This window comes from Caenorhabditis briggsae (assembly GCF_000004555.2).
Source record: "Caenorhabditis briggsae complete genome, chrII, whole genome shotgun sequence".
Taxonomy (NCBI): Eukaryota; Metazoa; Nematoda; class Chromadorea; order Rhabditida; family Rhabditidae; genus Caenorhabditis; species Caenorhabditis briggsae.
In genome coordinates, this window is record NC_013486.2 from 4,705,326 (window position 1) to 4,722,719 (window position 17,394).

The window sequence follows — 17,394 nt, forward strand, 5'->3', positions numbered from 1 at the left end:
CCACGTTTTATTGAATAGACAATATGGAAGATATCAAAAATGTGTCAACTGACAAAATGTTAATTAAGGGGACAAACATTTTATCAGTTGACCAATTTTTGATATCTCTAATAGAATCCGAGATAATTGAGCTCAAAGTGCAAGTATAGGCTGGCCTTCTGGCAGTGTTCATGGTATTTTCAAAAAATCTGGCAATTTTAAAGGCGCAAGGATTTTAATGACAATTTATGAATTCCCTGCAGGCCCCACGATGCGCCTTTGAACGAATGTATATATGAAGATGCACCTTTAAACCAACGATTTCAGGACGCCCGTCTCTGGAATCGTCTCGGAGCAACACTTGCCAACGGAGATCGCACAGCTGAAGCAATTTCAGCTTATCGAGAGGCACTAAAATGTACCCAACATATGTAAGAGCTCGATACAATTTGGGAATCTCCTGTATGCAACTCTCATCCTATGAAGAGGCATTGAAACATTTTGTATCGGCATTGGAGTTGCAGAAAGGGGGAAATGAAGCGTCGAGTATTTGGAGTACCATGAGGTAAGTTTCTTGGAGATACTGTATCTCGATTCCTGTAAGAGATATCATAACTCTGTTGACTGATAAAACGTTTGGCATAAAACCACCAACATTTTTCTGGTTGACAAATGTTTTGTATCTTTTTCAGGAACCGAGATAAATTGGCTTAAAGTTAACATTTCAGATCCGCAGCCATTCGAACATCAAACATCCCTGAAACCCTACTTCGTGCCGTGGAAACCAGAGATTTGGGTGCAGTAAAAGCGTCGATGGGTTGAATAATTTTTATTTTTATGTTTTTTGGATTCTAATCAATAATTACCCTTGTTTGTTTTCTTTCTGTGATTTTCAGATGGAACTTTAAAAGTTCAAATCTAGACAATATCCGAAAATTTGGATCTAGAAATCATTTCCGAAGATCCATCGCCATATCGGAATTCCTGAAAAAGTATCCCAGGATTTGTCTATTTTTCTGAAAATTTCCGAGTAAAATGAACAGAATTAGAGCTTTATTTTTGTAGTTGGCAACTTTCTGGCCAAGATTCATTCTAATGAACTATGCAGTTCGTAACCAAAAAAGGACCGAAATTGCCGAAATCATCATTAAAATCAGAATTGGGCCATTTTGTAGCCACTTATTTCACTTGGTTGGATTTGTACAGAAAAATTATCAATTACAAAAATGAAGCGCATTCTTTGTTTAGTACACTCTGAAAATTTCAAGCAAATCGGAAAAATGTTAGAATGTTTCTTCTAGACTTCGAATTTGACTAGTTTAAAATGAAATTTCCAAATGACGATAAGCTGTGAACCAATCCGGTTTTCGATGATTCATTTTTAATGAATGGAGAAATATACAGAGAAAAAGAGATAACTGATAAGAAGAGATTTCTTCCGACAACTTGACCGAGATATTGACTTCTATACGATGTATTCTCAGGCTACTATTCCTTCGATATTTTTGTTTGCTACTCTTTTATCAATCGCTTTTTGTGCTGATATCGATTTTGTGAGTTTTCGAATTCCAGAAACTTAAATGTATCCCCATAATTTTCAGGCCCTAATCTGTGACAAAGGCTACCGAGTGTCGGCTATCAAACGTGCTAAAACTGCCTATAGCCTTTTGGGCAGTCTTACTGTAGAATGTGAGCAGATTGCACTTGGAGAGAGCACCAATTGTGCTCCACAACAGAGTGTTCCAAAGTGTACTGGGTTGTTGGAAGGTTAGTTTGAATAGGCTTGAAATATATTTCAACACGACAAGAACTTTTGAATAAAAGTTCCAAAGTTTTTCAAAATTCCTAAAAGTAAAGACCAGCTTTTCAGACCAACGAAAATTTTTTTGAAAATATAAATTATTAAGGATGCACCGGTAACACTTGGCTCGGCGGCTTCCATGTCTACTTGTTGGAAAACACAACTCAGGCGGCAGTGTAAGATTTCGATTTTATTAAAGTTGGTCAGCTCCGGCTAATCTCGCTCCAAAGCCAAACGATGTGATTCTGAGAGACTCACAATCAGACAGGCAGAGTCAGAGTAGCTCAAGTCACCAGCTCCATTTTGGCGGAAAAATCAGCTTTCTAGGCCGCCTGGGAGTTGAGGTACCGTCATTTGTAGTATTTGAGAAACTCAGGCAGTTAGAGTATCTCGTTGTCTGCGTTTCTTGTTTTCTACACTTCAAAACGCTGTATCTCGCTTTCTAGGTGTGCTAGGAAGTTGATTTTTGAGAAGGGGACAAGAATACGTTTTAAAAGTACTGTAACTTTTTAGGCTTGACCCAGTTTGCTGTTCATCGCCATCTGTCCAAATCGATTCAGGATCATGTATAAATGATCAGTTGAACACTGGAACTCACGACTTTTCACACTCGATTGTGGCGGATTTGGTAAGTTTTTTTTTAATTTTAGGCCTTTTGAAAATGATAGAGGTAGGCATTGGGAGCAAGCGCGCTCCAATGAGAGAACCATATTTGAGAGCCAAGTAACAAAATTCCAGGTCTACCGTGGATGGCAATGTTGGCATCAATACGACAAGAAAGCGAAATTGGTGGATTTATTATGGAAAACTGAAATCTGTCCATTCCAATCGTCTGATTTTCCAGTAATCACTAGGAAAAGTTAGTTTTCTACAATTGTTAGAAAATTTCGAAAAACCGTATGCTCTAAGCCTACCCTACTTGGAGCTCAATTATCTCAGCTTCTGTAGAAGATATCAAAATTATATCAACTGATAAAATATTTGCCATGACATTCCACGAATTTTATAAGTTGAAAGTTTTTTGATAGCAATGAAAAAAATGGAGAAATTTGGGATTAAAGTTAAGGTAGCCGTTTTCGCTTACACCAATTCTTACACTTCAACTTTGACCCCGATTATCTCGGCTCCTGTGAACGATATCACAATCATATTAACTGATAAAATATTTCTGATAATACAACTAAAGTTTTATCAGTTGCCAGATGTTTGATATCTCTTATGGGAATCGAAATAATTGGGATCAATTAAACCTCAATTCTTTCAGCCGATTGTGAGGAGTGTTCATGTGAATGTGGAATTGAGCAGTGCTCCAATGGTGCCAGTCCTGTCAAAGTGATTCATAAACAGATGCTGTTGCCGTGTGCGTGTGATTGCACATGCACTTTTAAGTGTCTATAGTCGTCTCTATTCGGCTATTTACCGTAAAACCTCTAATAGAACGACACCCGGATCGTCCACTTTGAGCCTATATATCTCACTTCTTTTGAAAGATATCAAAAAGTGGTTAACTAGTAAAATGTTTATCAGGTTATCAGCAACATTTTACCAGTTAGCCACTTTTTGATATCTTTCACAGAAAATGAGATATATAAGATCAAAGTGGACGATCCGGGTGTCGTTCTATTAGAGGTTTTACGGTAATTGTTAATTTGCCCATGTTCATGATTAATAAATTTGGTTTGACAATTCTTTCTATGTTACTTCCACTGCTAGAAAGGCAAGGTCTTCTCTTGTAGAAAATTCTAGAAATTCCAATAATTTTACAGTTAAAATAAAAGCTTGGAGGCTCGAAAGCAGAGAAGATTCTTACAATTAGCGTATATGATTTCGTGTTCGAAATATTATTTCGCTCGTTTAATTGACCACCAGTTTTGAGTATGTTCAGAAGGACCTGTCACGTCATCTCTCTTCAGATATGCAGAACAACCTCCCAGATGAGACCTCCACTCTGACCAATAACCTATCGAATGTACGAATCAATAAATGTCAAAAACTTTTCTTCTGGGGTTCTCAATCGATTCCTCCTGATCTCTAGGGACAAGAGAGGCAGACGTTTTGCAGACGCATTCTACAGTATCCCTGGTGTTGTTTGCTGTACAGCACATTTTTAAGCTTGCCCCTAACCTGTCCCTAACTAGTCAACTCGATCATAACTCTGTTCAAAGTTGGAATTTTTATTTGAAATAAAAATATAAATGTAGAACTTGACAAGATCTACAAAATGATACTTTATTCAAAAATCAGTCTCGAAACTTTATGCCGCAAAAGGAGCCTGGCGCTATAAGAGCCGATTCCCTAAACCCGGTTGCTTTACATCCTCTGGTTTGAAAGTGCGCATCCAAATATGGCCGAGTTCAACATCATTTTGTAGATGTTGTCAGTGTCTAGATCTTAGTTTTTATCTCAATACGAAATTTCGAGCTTGAACGGAGCTATGTCTGCCTATTGATTTTTCTTGATTCTAGGTTTCCTTTCATGACCTACCACCCGTTTTTAATCGAGTCATCTCCCCACTAATGCCTCCTGGCAAGGTTATTAGTCCACACTATCTATTTCTCGGCGCTAATCTCACTCGTACTAGGGATCTTCTTGCACCTGAGGTCTCGTTTGTTGCCACGTCATCTTACATCTACATCACTCTTTTTCATATTCCCGTCCTCATAGAAGTTATCTTAACATGACGATCATGGTCCATCCCCTAGGATACTAAGACTCTGATTCTGAAACGTTGAATACATATTGTTGATGGAATCATGGTCGGAGGAATCTGATCGGTATTACTTTTTTTTGATTGACGGTTCCAACTTGGAAGCTCTCGACTGTGATAAACTGCTTATGGTGTTTTGCTCTCTTTCTCTTGGTATCAATTTTCCATCCACAAATCCTTTTTTTTTTCAGATTCATCCCGCTTCAAACATGGTAATCCCTACCTTGTTCCAACTGGCCTCCAAAGCGGTTGCCCAAGGAATTGATGATAGTAATTACCCCTGATTAACTAATTACCTAAACTAAATTCATTTCAGGGAAAATCAAAATGAAATTTATTCTCGACACTGAATCCAGCAATGCGGTATTTCGAGAACTTCTGAACTTGTATCCAGAACATATTCGAAGTCTAAAGGAGCTTAGAAATCGATTGAAAGTGGATAAAATGGACTTGAGGAAGTGTCGAATTGATAAAGAAGATGTTCCGAACATACAAACTTCCAATTTGAGGTCACTGACTCTTGGGGAATTGAGCCAGTTGAGAGACGAGTTTCCGGATTGGTATGGTGAGGGAATCGGAGGGTTTTTGAAGACAAAAACATCGCTTTTTCCAGATGGAAGTAACAAAAGTATTAACATAGTGCGTCTTTTACATAGGCTGATGAATAGGAACTCGCGAAAGATGATGACTCATTTGGGAATTTCTGGAAAGCAAGAGTTTGGGATGAGCTGGGAGAAACATGTAAGGCATTTTGAAATTTCGCTCTCGAGGTCTTCTATTTTTTCAGATCACCAAACTTCTTCCCAATCTTCTAAGCATCGAAATTAGCTCCAAAATCTTTCATGAGAGATTTCAATTCTCAAAATTCTGTATTGCATTTCCAAACCTTCAAGTTCTAGACATCTCTTTTACAACAGGTCTGACTAATTTGAAAGGAATAAAACAACTCAAAAATTTACAAAAACTGACGATGCGTGATGTAAGACTCAAAGACAAAGAAGATGGTTACCGAGAATTGTCTGAATTAAAACATTTGAAGTATTTGGATGTATCAAGTAAAATGTGAGTGGAAAGACAATGATTTCATAAAATGTGTGTCTTCAGAAAACCTACTGGGTACGCCTACAATCCCCATCGGATAATTGCAGCGCTTTTGGCGGACAAGGTTCGAATGCAAAGTTTAGAGTTTGTGAATTGTTCTATGACATCTGTCATGGAGCACGAGCTTCGAGGGTTCATTCAGAATCATCCGAAACTGGAGGCTGTGGTAGCTATAGGTAAGTTTTATTAAAGCTGGAGAAAACCATCAAACCTCACCGTAACCTGAACTTTAAGAGCTTCAAAACGATCCTAATTTTGACAGGTTTAGCCTTGGTGCCACCATTAATCTCATGAAAATAGTGCAGGCTGCACCTGCGCCTGATTAAGCCAGTTTATCTCGGTTCTTGTAAAAAATATCAAAAAGTGACCAACTAACAAAAATTTGTAATGCTATGCTGAACATTTTATCAATTGACCTTTTTTTATATCTCTCACAGGAATCAAGAAAAATTGGATCAAAGCGAACAGTTGAGCATCCCGTGGGAAAGCGCGCCTCGGGGTAGATTTGACATTTGGTTGGTTTCGGCGGTACATCTCATTTCGATGAATTTGTACGAAAAAGTTGTCAACTACAAAATTGAAGCTCCATGTTTGTTTAGTACACTCTGAAAGTTTCAGTATCATTCAACAAAATCTACCGTGTTTTTAGGCATCTAAACTTGACCACTTGCAACTAAAATAGGTTTTCCAAACAGCATAATTTTGTAGCGCTTGTTGAGTTCTATCATATCTATGTTGATCCTGAAAGAAACTATGACAGGATTCGCAAAGATCCGGGGAATGGCCCAGTTTACAAGTATGTTCCACGTCCTTTAATAGCATATTTCCAGACACGGAATGTGAAAAGGGTTCAATTCATGAAATCAATGTTCTCAATAATAGCTCAGTGGAAAACATCATCAAATCTTTAGAATACACTCTTTTGACAAACAATGAAGCGCTCTCCAAACACTGCATGTTCCACATTTTCAAGTTGTTTGAATCGGATCACGAAAAACTTCAAGATTCTGAAATTGACGATTGCTTGAAAACATTGTGTCATGTTCTACGACATGGATCCAAGGAAAACTCGGTGGTTAAATACTCGGCGTTTCACATTTTCGCAGAAGCGAAATTCTTTGAGTAAGTTAGTCGAGTAGTATGAATCTCAAAGATTTTATTGGATATTTCAGAACCAATCGCTTCATCGCTTTTTTCTCATCCGAGGTTCCAGCGATCACGACACTCTTTTACCGAACAGGTCGCTCGATGAAATATAAATGGGTGACAAAATATGTTTTCCCATTGTTGGTAAAAATATTCGAGCGTACAGTGAATTCAGTGACACTTGGAAGATTAATCCCAACCAAACATTTGAACTTTTTAATGGAAGAAACGATTTCAATGATTGCCGACCGACATGCCACTCCTCGACAAGGCCTTAGGATTTTGGAAAAATCGGATCGTTTGATGAGCTGGGAGCAATATCAAGTTATCTCTCGAGATTCTGAAATGATCGTAAAGTTGTTTAAATTGGTTGACGATTCACACTTCTACTACTACGAGAGAATCATCGATCTGGCGTCGAAGTTCATGCAAAAAGGGAATTCGGATGATTACGACTACAACTACGTACGAAAATTCAATCTTGTGTTACAATATTTCAAAGAAGTTCCCCAACTGAGAGTTTTGAAAGTTTTGAGACATCTGACTGGTATGATGAGTGAAAATCAATTGAAAGAATGCTACACGGAAGAAGTTTTGGAGAATTTGATGTGAGTTTTTAGGGAAAAATAACAATCACAAGTAAAATGCGAACGGGTCCGTTACGGACGCTTCGCGTTCGCGCGCGGTTGAAATAGGAACCGCATACGGACCGCACGCGAACCGTTTTCAGTAAATAGCAGTACATTATTCGGATTGATCCGTATCCTGTCCGTTTGCGAGCTCCGTATCCGACTCAATAAAACATACGGTTTGGTCATGATTCGCAATCGGATCGGTTCCTATTTCAACCGCGCGCGAACGCGGAGCGTCCGTAACGGATTGTTCGCAAATCACCTGTGATTGCTGCGCACTTCGAGTTCAATTATCTCGATACCTGTAAGAGCAATCAAAATTTGGTCAACTGATAAAATGTTGATGGTAATATGATAAAAACTTTGCCAGCTGACAAAAATTTTCATACCCTTCACAGAAATCTAGATAAATGAGCTGAAAGTGTTTGTAGGAGGGGATGGCGTTCTACTAGACGAAGTGGGGTAGTCGCCTTTGAAGTCTTCAAAATCTATTTCAGAATTCGTCAATCTATTTAAAATTTTCAGAGCATACCAAATAGCTAAAAAACTTCATTTCTGTAGTTGACAATTTTTTTGTAACTTTTTTGGTTTTTAAGATGTGTTTCTTTAATAATACCGTATCCTCCGATGTTGGACTTTAGGCGTCACCATTTTTAAAGGCGCATATCTTGAAAATCAAGAAAGCTACAAGAAAGTTGTCAACAATATAAATAAAGCTCTATTTTCGTTTAATATACTCTGAAATTTTCAAACAAATTGAACAATTTTGAATCATTTTTGTAGGGCTTAAAAGTTGACCATTTTCTCAAAAGATACCATTTTGTCCACCGAGGATTTTTGTTCAAGTAGGCTTATACGGTTCTTTGAAATCTTCAGCAGTTTGGACCTAACTTTTCAAACAAGGGACTTCTCTACCACCTTGGAATATGTCAAACTTTTTTTCAGGAGCTACACAGATAATGATTGCTCAGATCAGGAGATTGGAATACCGTTTATGGTAATCTCTATTTTCTGTCTCCTTCTTGCGAAAAATGTGATTGCTGACCGTGAAAATATCAATTCTCGAATCAAGAAATTCTGCATAGACATGGATTTTAGTCATTTCGTTTTGGACCACGGACATATCGTGAATATGATTCTAACATCCAAATATTCGACAGATGATTGTATTGTGTTTGCAATAAGGTCCATCGAAAAGTCTTCCAGAAGATTAGATGGGTTCAAAGAGGTGTTCCGAACTTTGAAGAATCTTTTGGATGGGAGATTCAGGGAATATAAAACGGAGACGAGAGAATACGCTGAACGAGTTTATATAAAGTGCAAGAACGATCAATGACATTATTATTGCTCCACTGTAACTTCAAACATTGTTAATTTGTTATCATTGTGTTGTAATCATGTTTTTCCAGACTACTGTGTTCCCTTTCGTTTGTTTTTATCTGCATCGTTTGAATGAATCTGCAATTTTCTAATCAAATTTTTCTAAACATTTTGTCAGAACATGAAAGCTCATAACTGGAAAACCTTCAAAAATGCTCATTAATTCCTTCAAAATCCAATCTAAAATCAAGAAAGTAATATTGAAATCTTTTTCAGACCTTATAACTTCATGAATTTGAAGGTCTGAATACGTATGAATCTGAAAATTTGATGAATCGAATTGACTCTAGTTTTTCTCTACTTTCCGGACAATAAAATTCAATTTTATCCATATTGGCTCCGAAAATCCTCCGATTTCTCTGTCTGTGCCCATTTATTATTCACCCCCACGCACTTTTTTCTCCCATGACAATATAACTATTGTTGTCCACAAACACATTTATATGGCCATTCGAATTTATGAGATTTTTGGGGAAACAAGAGTCTCCTAAACTAGGATTTCGAAGAAAAAAGTGTGATCCATATTGTAATTTTTTTGAAAACGTTTCTTTCCGAGGTTTCACTATTCTGAAATTCTAGGATTCTGAAATTCTGGAATTTTTATGATCTAGTTTTCTTAAATTCTTAGATCTCTGAGCCTCTGATATTCTGCGATTCTGATATTCTGATCCTGAAATCCCGAATTTTGGATTTCCGATTTTACGAAATTCAGCTAATCTGAAATTCTAGGATTCTGAGATTCTGATATTCTGAAATTCTGAGATTCTGAAATTCTGAGACTCTGAGATTCTGAGAACCTGAAATTCTGAAATTCTCCATTTTAAGATTCTGATATTCTTAAATTCTGAAAAACTGTGATTCTGAAGTTCTGGAATTTCTGTGGTTTTGAGAATATGAGATTCTGAGATTCTGAGATTCTGAGATTCTGAAATTCTGAGATTCTGAGATTCTGAGATTCTGAGATTCTGAGGTACTAAGATTCTGAGATTCGGAGATTCCAAGATTCTGAACCTCGGAAATTCTGAAATTTTGAAATTCTCATATCCGAAAATTCTGAGATTTTGGGATTCCAAGATTCTGAGATTCTGAAATTTTTAAAAAATAAAAATTTTGTTTCATAATCAAGAAAGTGTGTTGAACCAGAGCTTTATGAAAATTCTGAAACTTTGATATTTTTACAATTAAAATTTCCGAATTTCCGAACCTCAGAATCTCAGAATCTCAGAATCTCAGAATCTCAGAATCTCAGAATCTCAAAATCACTTTTTTTGCAATTTCTTTTTCTATATAAAACCTCCAGAAAATTTTTCTATTTTTTCGATTTTCAAACAAAAACCAACTTCTCAAGAAAGTTCCCAGAAAACTCCAATAATAAAACCCATCCAATTAAAAATGGTATCAAAAACCGGTAACACCAAAAAAAAGCCACAAAAAAGAAATAAGAAGAACAAACAAATGTCCTTTTTTTTGTCTCTTTCTCTCTCTGTATTCCATATAAGATGAAATATAGAAACATGAGTCACCAAAGAAAGGGAAACAGAAAGTTATACTGCTCCTTTTCTCTCTCTTTCTCTAATTCACTCAGTTTGTAATTATCTCTTGCAAAATGGAATTTTTACAAATGTTTAGTTTGGTTTCCGACAGTTTTCTAGTTATTGAAACTTTTTTTTGTACTTTCGTTGTTTTCTAAAATTTCAGAATTCTTGAAAATTTCAGAATTCTTGAACTTTTGAGATTCAGAATTCTGATATTTTCGAATTTCCAAATTTTCAAGATTTCCGATGTTCAGAATTTTTGAATTTCAGTATTTCAGAACTTCCAATCTACTGAATTTCTAAAATTTCTGAGTTTTCTGAGATTCTGAGATTCTGAAATTCTGAAATCCTGAGATTCTGAGATTCTAAGATTCTGTAATTCTGAAATTCTGAGATTCTGGAATTTTGAAATCCTGAGATTTTGAAATTCTGAGATTCTAAGATTCTGAAATTCTAAGATTCTGGATTTTCGAAATTCTGAGATTTTGAAATTTTCCAATTCTGAGATTCTGAGATTCGGAATCTCTCAAATTCAGAGATCATGAGAATTTGAGATTCTGATATTCTTAAATTCCGGGATTCTGAGAATCTGAACTTTTTGAATTTTTTCAATTTCCAACTCTCCAGATTTCCAATTTTTTTCAATTTCTAATTGCCAGAATTCCAGATTTTAAGAAATACTGAACTCTTGAGTTTCTGAGTTTTCAGAATTCCTGAATTTCCAAAATTGTAAGTTTCTTATATTCTGAATTCCCAAATTTCGTTCTTTTTCAATGTTTTTTTCCCATCCATCTCCTCAATTTTCCATGAATCATATTGCTTTTGTTTCATTCTTTCTTATGTTTTTTGTCGATTTTTCCATTTTTAGATCTTCATGAATCGCAGCGAAAATGCTACGAACCACAATGAGAAAGCTGTCGATTTTCAGTGGATTCAATCAGGTAGGGTGACATCTGGACACACAGATTGACAGACAGAAAATGTAAAAAATTGGATTTTCAGCTCAATTTTCTAAATTTTCAGTCCAATAGAGCGCATTTGTTCTATGGAATTTTTTGAAAAAAAATCTTTAAAAGAATGTCACATGGCAGTATTCGATTCTGCTTGATCAAGATAAATTATTTTGTTTTTCCCCACCAAAATTTGCCTAGTTTTCCCCGAAAAAGTGAAGGTCATCTTTCAATTTCCAGCTGTGTAGGAACTGAAAAAAAGTTTTGATCGTTCACTTTTTTGGAGAAAAGTCACTTGATGTTGTTCTAGAAGTTTCTCCATTCGATGTTTCTAAAATTAGATTTTTGAAATTTTTGAAATTTACGACCCAGGATTTTTTTTCGAATTTTGAGCAATGTTTTTCCTTGTTGCTCCCCTCTCCCATAGTTTTTTTTGTCTGCTCGAATCGTTTCGCACGAGTGTCGACACCCTTCCCTACCAAACTAAACCAACTGAAAAAGTAAACATAGCACAGAGAGAAAGAGCCAAGAGCACAGAAACAGAGAGAGAGAGAGAGAGAGAGAGAGAGAGAGAGAGAGAGAGAGAGAGAATGGAGCAGATTGTGAACATTTTAAAGGAGTTGCCCACACTGACCGAAGGAGTCATCTCTTCATCGCCAACGACAACGACAGCTGAGGATTCAGAAGTGACGGCGGCGGGTTTGGAAAACGGAAAAAAGAAGAGAAAGAATCAACCTGGAGAGGTGGGATTTCTATTTTTAGAGAATTATTTCATAGCTTTTGATTTTTCCTACAAGGTAGAAAATTAAGGAAAAAAAAATTTTTTTTCGAATTTTTTTGATATTTCGAAACGATTTTTGGCATAATTTCCAATTTTGCTAGATTTACTGTTCGTTTTATAAGCTTTTCCAGTCACAAAACTCAAAATTAAATCTTATTTTTCCTAATTTTTGCTTTTGCGAGAAATCCATAGGAAAATCGTTATTTCCAGGTTTTTGGCTTTTTTAAACTTTTTCATATCGTTGTTTCTTACCTTTTCCGCTATTTCGAAGCAAAAATACATAGAATAACTGTATGAACATCACGAATTTCAAAATTTTCTTTTTTTTCAGTTTTTCTCGATTTTCCTGGCAATGTTTTATGAAATCATTGCTTTCTGAGCAATTCTAACTCGATTTTTTACATTTTCACATCAACTTTTCCTGAAAAACCTTATTTCGAGCTTAAAACTGCCCAAAAACCAAATTGTTTTATTCCAAAAAAAAACCTAAATTCCAAATCTGTGCAAACACCTTTACGATAAATTGCGTACTTTGACCGTGTGTACTCCTCTCGGAAAACATTGGATTAAATAAATCTTTTATTTACTTTAAAAAGCACAGAATAAATGATTTAAAGCCCCAAATCTTAATTTACAAATCTGAACTTTTTTCTAAAAATTTCTAAAAAAATTCTAAAATTTTGTGACCTACTTCCTCACTAATTGGCCCGTCTCCTTTACAAATTGACCCTCCTCTCGTCCTGCGCGAGAGAAAGAGTGAGACCTCTTGCGCATTGATAAAAGGCCAATCGGAGGTATAGGAAATGGTCAAGACGAGATGCGCAGTACCTCCACAGCTTATCTGTGTCTCTCAATATCGAGTACTCTCTCTGTCTTGTAAGGAGTACAAGTCTTTTCTCCCTTTTCCACCATTTCCTTCCGTATAGATTCGTCACCTTTTGTTGGAATACGACCTAGTTAGCAACTTGTAAATCGCTGATTTTTTTTTTGGATTTTTCTGGCTTATCTGATGGAACATCTAGATCATTTCACCGATATTCTCCTTATTTTCCAAGTTGAAAACCACCGAAAACTTCTGTGTAACCTTGAGATTTACTCCTTTTATTCAGTTTTAAACGCTTCTATTGAAAAACAAAACCCCCAAAATATAGACGAAAAACTGGAAAAAATTGCTGAAATTTCAGAAAAATCAACAAAAAATCCCAAAAATGTATATCAAATTTTCGCAAGTTTTCTCCCAAATTTTTCCCAAAAAATTCAAATTTCGCGCCTATTTTTTCAGGTCCGTTTATGCGGCGATATGTACGAGCAATGGCCGACACTCGAGTTTTCGGACCTCAACTCGAGTATTCTTGACTTGTTTACCAAGTAAGTATTCATCTTTGCCGAAGAACTTCAGAAGAAGAGAGATTGATGACTCCAGGAGAAGAAGAAGATCAACACTTTGAGAAAATATTCGATAAGAAATTTAGATTTTTTAGGGGGAAAACTCATTGAAAAATGCCAAATTTTACAGATTTTCTGGTAAAAAACTAATAAAAAACAATAAAAATTGGCAGCATTTTCTAAAAAAAATTGAAAAAAGCTCTTTTTTTCCATATTTTACGAAAAACTTGAAATTCCGACTACAAAAATTTGAAAATTTTTTTGCTCGACGAAAATCAGTAAAAAACGAGAACATTAATTCCGAAAAATTATAAATATTTTAGGTTACGGTAGTTTTCGTTGTAGGACCTTTGGGATTTTTGAACCCAGAACCTCATTTTCTGCAGATAAAACTCTAAAAATGGATTTTTCGACTAAAAAAGTCAATTTTTTCAAATAAAGAAAGTTGGAAAATCTCGTTTTCCGTCTAAATTTTTGCATTAAATATCCCAAAAAACCCCTAAAATATCCAAAAAAACACCCAAAATGTCCCAAAAATCCAAAAATTGCAGAGCCACATCCCAATCGGTTGCCTCATCTCTTCTCTACGAGCTGACTCGATCGGATGCCGATGAGAATGGAGGATCGATTCGTTTGAATAGCGAAGAACACTTGAAATGGTGTATGCAAGTGTTGAATCACTCATTGACACTCTCTTTTGCGACGAGTCGAGAGTATGAGACACTTAAAGGTAGGTTTGGAGCTGAAAATCTGCAAAATTTGACCTAAAAAGCCGAAATTCCTTTAATCAAAAAATTTCAGACAATTCTCGTTTATTATTCCTATAGTTTTCGATATTTATTTAAATGGAAAAGTACGGTAAAAAAGCTACAGTAACCTTCGAAACAATGGTATGCTCCTCTCTAAGATGCTTCTGTTTAGTGAACTATCTTCTTTGTGTTGTGAATTGTAAAATGTGATTTTCATATTTTTGGTATTAATAAGGACATCCGGACAAACAGACAAACAGAAAATCTGAATTTTTGGAAAAAATCTGAGATTTTCAGTCACTTTTAAGTCGAAAAATCGTTTTTAAAATTTCAAAAAATCACTGAAATTGGAAATTTTTTTCCCGAAAATTCGAAAATTTCACTAAAAAAGGAACTAAAAAAGTTACAAATTTTCTGAAGCTCAACTTCGAAAACTCAAAAAATATCTATTTTTATTATTTTGGTTCCAAGAAAGGTCCCCCAACGATAGCTACAGTAACCTAAAGATATTTTTATTTTTCGGATATTTTGAAACAGATTTTTGTGCGTTTTCAGTCAATTTTTCAGTTATTTTTCCTCAAAAAAGTCGTGAAAAACAGGCCGAAATTCTCGAAAATTGGATTTTCGAGTTTTTGAATTTTTGAATTTCCGAATTTTTGAAATTCTGAATTTCTCAATATTTGAATTTCTGATCTTCTGAATTCCCGAATTTCCGAATTTTTGAATTTCTAAATTTCTGTATTAAATCCTGAAAATACAAATATTTTTAGGTTACTGTAGTTGTCGTTGTGAGACCTTTGACCACCGTGCGCTTCCAGAATAACAACTAAAAAAAAAGCTTAAAATTCTGAAAAATCATCCAGATTTCAACTCTAGAATTCTGTAATAGAAGTGTCTCCATACTGTCAAGTTTGGACTCTTTTATCTCGGCTTCTATAAGAGATATCAAAAACTGGTCAACTGATAAAAGGTTTGTGATATTATGATGAACAATTTATCAGTTGACAACTTGTTTATATCTTTGACAGGAATTGAGATAAATTGGCTCATAGTTACAGGTTCTACGGTGATTTTTTTCAATAAATAATCAATGTTTTAAAGCTATAAATCCGAAATTTTTAGAAAAATCGATTCTTAAAATGAGATTCTGAAAATTCCCAGGCGCCGTGCGAATCTATCTCCACTGGCTTCGTGCCCTCTGCGACACTCCAGACAACAACATCCCGATTCCTCTACTGGCAACCCCAGAGAAATATTTCCGAAACATCATCGACGCTCTCCGTTGGGTCTTCTGTAGACGTGACGATGATCTTGAATCCACACTCGGCGGTTCTTCTCAAGTACCACGTGGATTGGCAATAGAAAGACAGTCGATTGAGATTGATATGGTTCTGGATTCATTGAAGTATCTGACAAGGAATTCAAGTAGAAAGTATCAAGATGAAGTATGGGCGAGAACGATAAGCTTCTTGTTGAATAGTTCTGATATTCTACTATCGGAACCGAATGCGACTGAGGAAATGGGAACGAGAACTTGTGTTCGAGTGACTGATACGTTGTTTGATATGTGGTTAAATGCAGTGCTCAATGAGCATATTCCATCGTTGACCTATTGGAGCTCACTTTCAACGTTGGCCAAGAGGTGGAGGCATAATGTGAGTTTTAATGTCTTTTTGGCTGGGAGGTTGGCAGATATAGCTGGAAATTCCAGCCTGGAATTTATGGCTGAAAGCTCGGAGGAAAAATTTGGAACATTTCAGAAATTTTAGGAATCTGGAATTTCAAAAAACTCGAAAAAAAAATTGAGAAATTCGGAAATTCGGAAATTACAATAATCAAAATTCCAAAATATCGTAAAACTTGTATTAGAAGGGCCCCTTTATTACTCTTGTCCGAAATCAATGCACGTTGCGGCCGAGAAAACAACGGTGGGCGGAGCTTAGCTCCCACAGAGAGAACCTTACTGTATTTTTAAAATTATTGCACGCGCCTTTAATACAGTACCTCAACATTTATCGAATTTTCTCAAATTTCTCTCATTTTTTCGCTTGTTTCTGTCTAATTTTGTGTAATTCTTATAAATCTTTAATTTATTTTTCTTATAAAATAGAAAAAAGCAGCCAAATAGGGCCCAAAATAAAAAAACGTCCGAGGTACGGTATTTAAAGGCGCATGCATCAATTTGTTTCTTCGCTGTGCGCCCGCCGATGCGATTTTGAGTAAATTTTCGGCCGCAACGTGCATTGATTTCGGACGAGAGTAATAATAGAAAGGCCCATATAATAGAAGGGCCCTCCGAGAGGGGCTCGGAAAAATAGAAGAGCCCCCTGTAATAGAAGGACTCTCTGTAAAAAAGGACAGAAAATTTCCGTACTTGTTCAGTGGAAAATATTCCGGGAACTCCACAATTCAATAGAAATTTGTGAAACTCTATTTTTCGATGAAAATCTTGCTAAATTTTGGAAAAATTGGCAAATTTTCATGAATTTTGAACGAAACTTTGTCGAATATCTTCGTTGCAAAATTTCGGAAAAAACTGGCCCGAAAACATAGAAGGGCCCCCTCTAATTGAAAGGCCCCTGTAATAGAAGGGCCCTCCGCAGGTACCTTGGAACAATAGAAGGGCAGGCCCTTCTAATACAGGTTTTACGGCACATTTTTCATAAAATCCTCGAATTCCAACAAAAATATTGTTTTCCAGGTCCCTATCATCGAATGTTGGGCAAAGAAAATTCTGGGATTATCAGTGTTGGTGTGTCGAAAAATGTATGGAGACGATTATTTGAAAATTGATATTGGTAAGATTTTCGCTGAAAGTGGGCGGAGCCTAAAATTAAAAATTCCAGGCGACGAAAGTGTGATTCCGTTTGAAAATGTGCCAATGACAGCTGACGAAGACGAGAATGAAGTGCATTTATTTACCGGACTTGGTTTAATATGCTGTGTTTATTCGATTCTCCAGCCAAAATTTTGTCCCATGATGCGACGAGAAATTTGTGCTTGAGTAAGGGTTTTTATTAGAAAAAACACTGAAAAAGCTTCAAAAAGAGAAAAATCTCAGTTCCATCCATTTCTGGAAACTCTGGAAGGTTCTCGAATGGTTTTTTTTTGAAACTGGCGATTTTCCGAGAAAAAAATAATTGCCTTTTCCCCGATTTTTTTTTCTAGACCTTTTTAGGGGTTTCAGCTATCTTTGAATATTCGTTTTCGATTTTTCCGGTTTTTTTTTGTCTGAAATTCGATGGGG

General features: G+C 35.9%; 4 protein-coding genes across 4 annotated transcripts in view; all 4 read left to right on the forward strand.

Annotated features, from left to right (window-relative positions):
• The window catches only part of Cbr-prx-5, a gene marked incomplete at both ends in the record, with an annotated part of 4,513 nt that extends 3,712 nt beyond the window's left edge, over window positions 1-801 (forward strand). The window contains 2 exons of the mRNA XM_045242013.1: window positions 307-410; window positions 708-801. Of these exons, the coding sequence (XP_045094458.1) occupies window positions 307-410; window positions 708-801 (198 nt within the window). The remainder of the gene's footprint in view (window positions 1-306; window positions 411-707) is intronic.
• A 650-nt stretch (window positions 802-1,451) lies between these two features.
• Window positions 1,452-7,931, forward strand: CBG11124 (the record flags this gene model as incomplete). The annotated part of the gene is made up of 14 exons (XM_002646636.1): window positions 1,452-1,532; window positions 1,581-1,746; window positions 1,887-1,956; window positions 2,294-2,408; window positions 2,519-2,639; window positions 3,045-3,112; window positions 4,679-4,757; window positions 4,804-5,052; window positions 5,101-5,228; window positions 5,275-5,549; window positions 5,592-5,764; window positions 6,419-6,710; window positions 6,761-7,342; window positions 7,892-7,931. The coding sequence occupies 14 exons, from the start codon at window positions 1,452-1,454 to the stop codon at window positions 7,929-7,931; spliced, it is 2,439 nt and encodes an 812-aa protein (XP_002646682.1).
• Window positions 7,932-11,171: 3,240 nt separating this feature from the next.
• On the forward strand, window positions 11,172-12,391 carry CBG26146 (the record flags this gene model as incomplete). The annotated part of the gene is made up of 3 exons (XM_045242015.1): window positions 11,172-11,222; window positions 11,828-11,974; window positions 12,344-12,391. 3 exons carry the CDS (start codon window positions 11,172-11,174, stop codon window positions 12,389-12,391), a joined length of 246 nt encoding a protein of 81 aa, XP_045099143.1.
• Window positions 12,392-13,021: 630 nt separating this feature from the next.
• Window positions 13,022-17,394, forward strand: part of CBG11126 — a gene marked incomplete at both ends in the record, with an annotated part of 9,100 nt that continues 4,727 nt past the window's right edge. Inside the window, 5 exons of the mRNA XM_045242016.1 lie at window positions 13,022-13,222; window positions 13,295-13,380; window positions 13,950-14,128; window positions 15,309-15,802; window positions 16,849-17,143. Coding sequence (XP_045094459.1) covers window positions 13,022-13,222; window positions 13,295-13,380; window positions 13,950-14,128; window positions 15,309-15,802; window positions 16,849-17,143 — 1,255 coding nt within the window. The remainder of the gene's footprint in view (window positions 13,223-13,294; window positions 13,381-13,949; window positions 14,129-15,308; window positions 15,803-16,848; window positions 17,144-17,394) is intronic.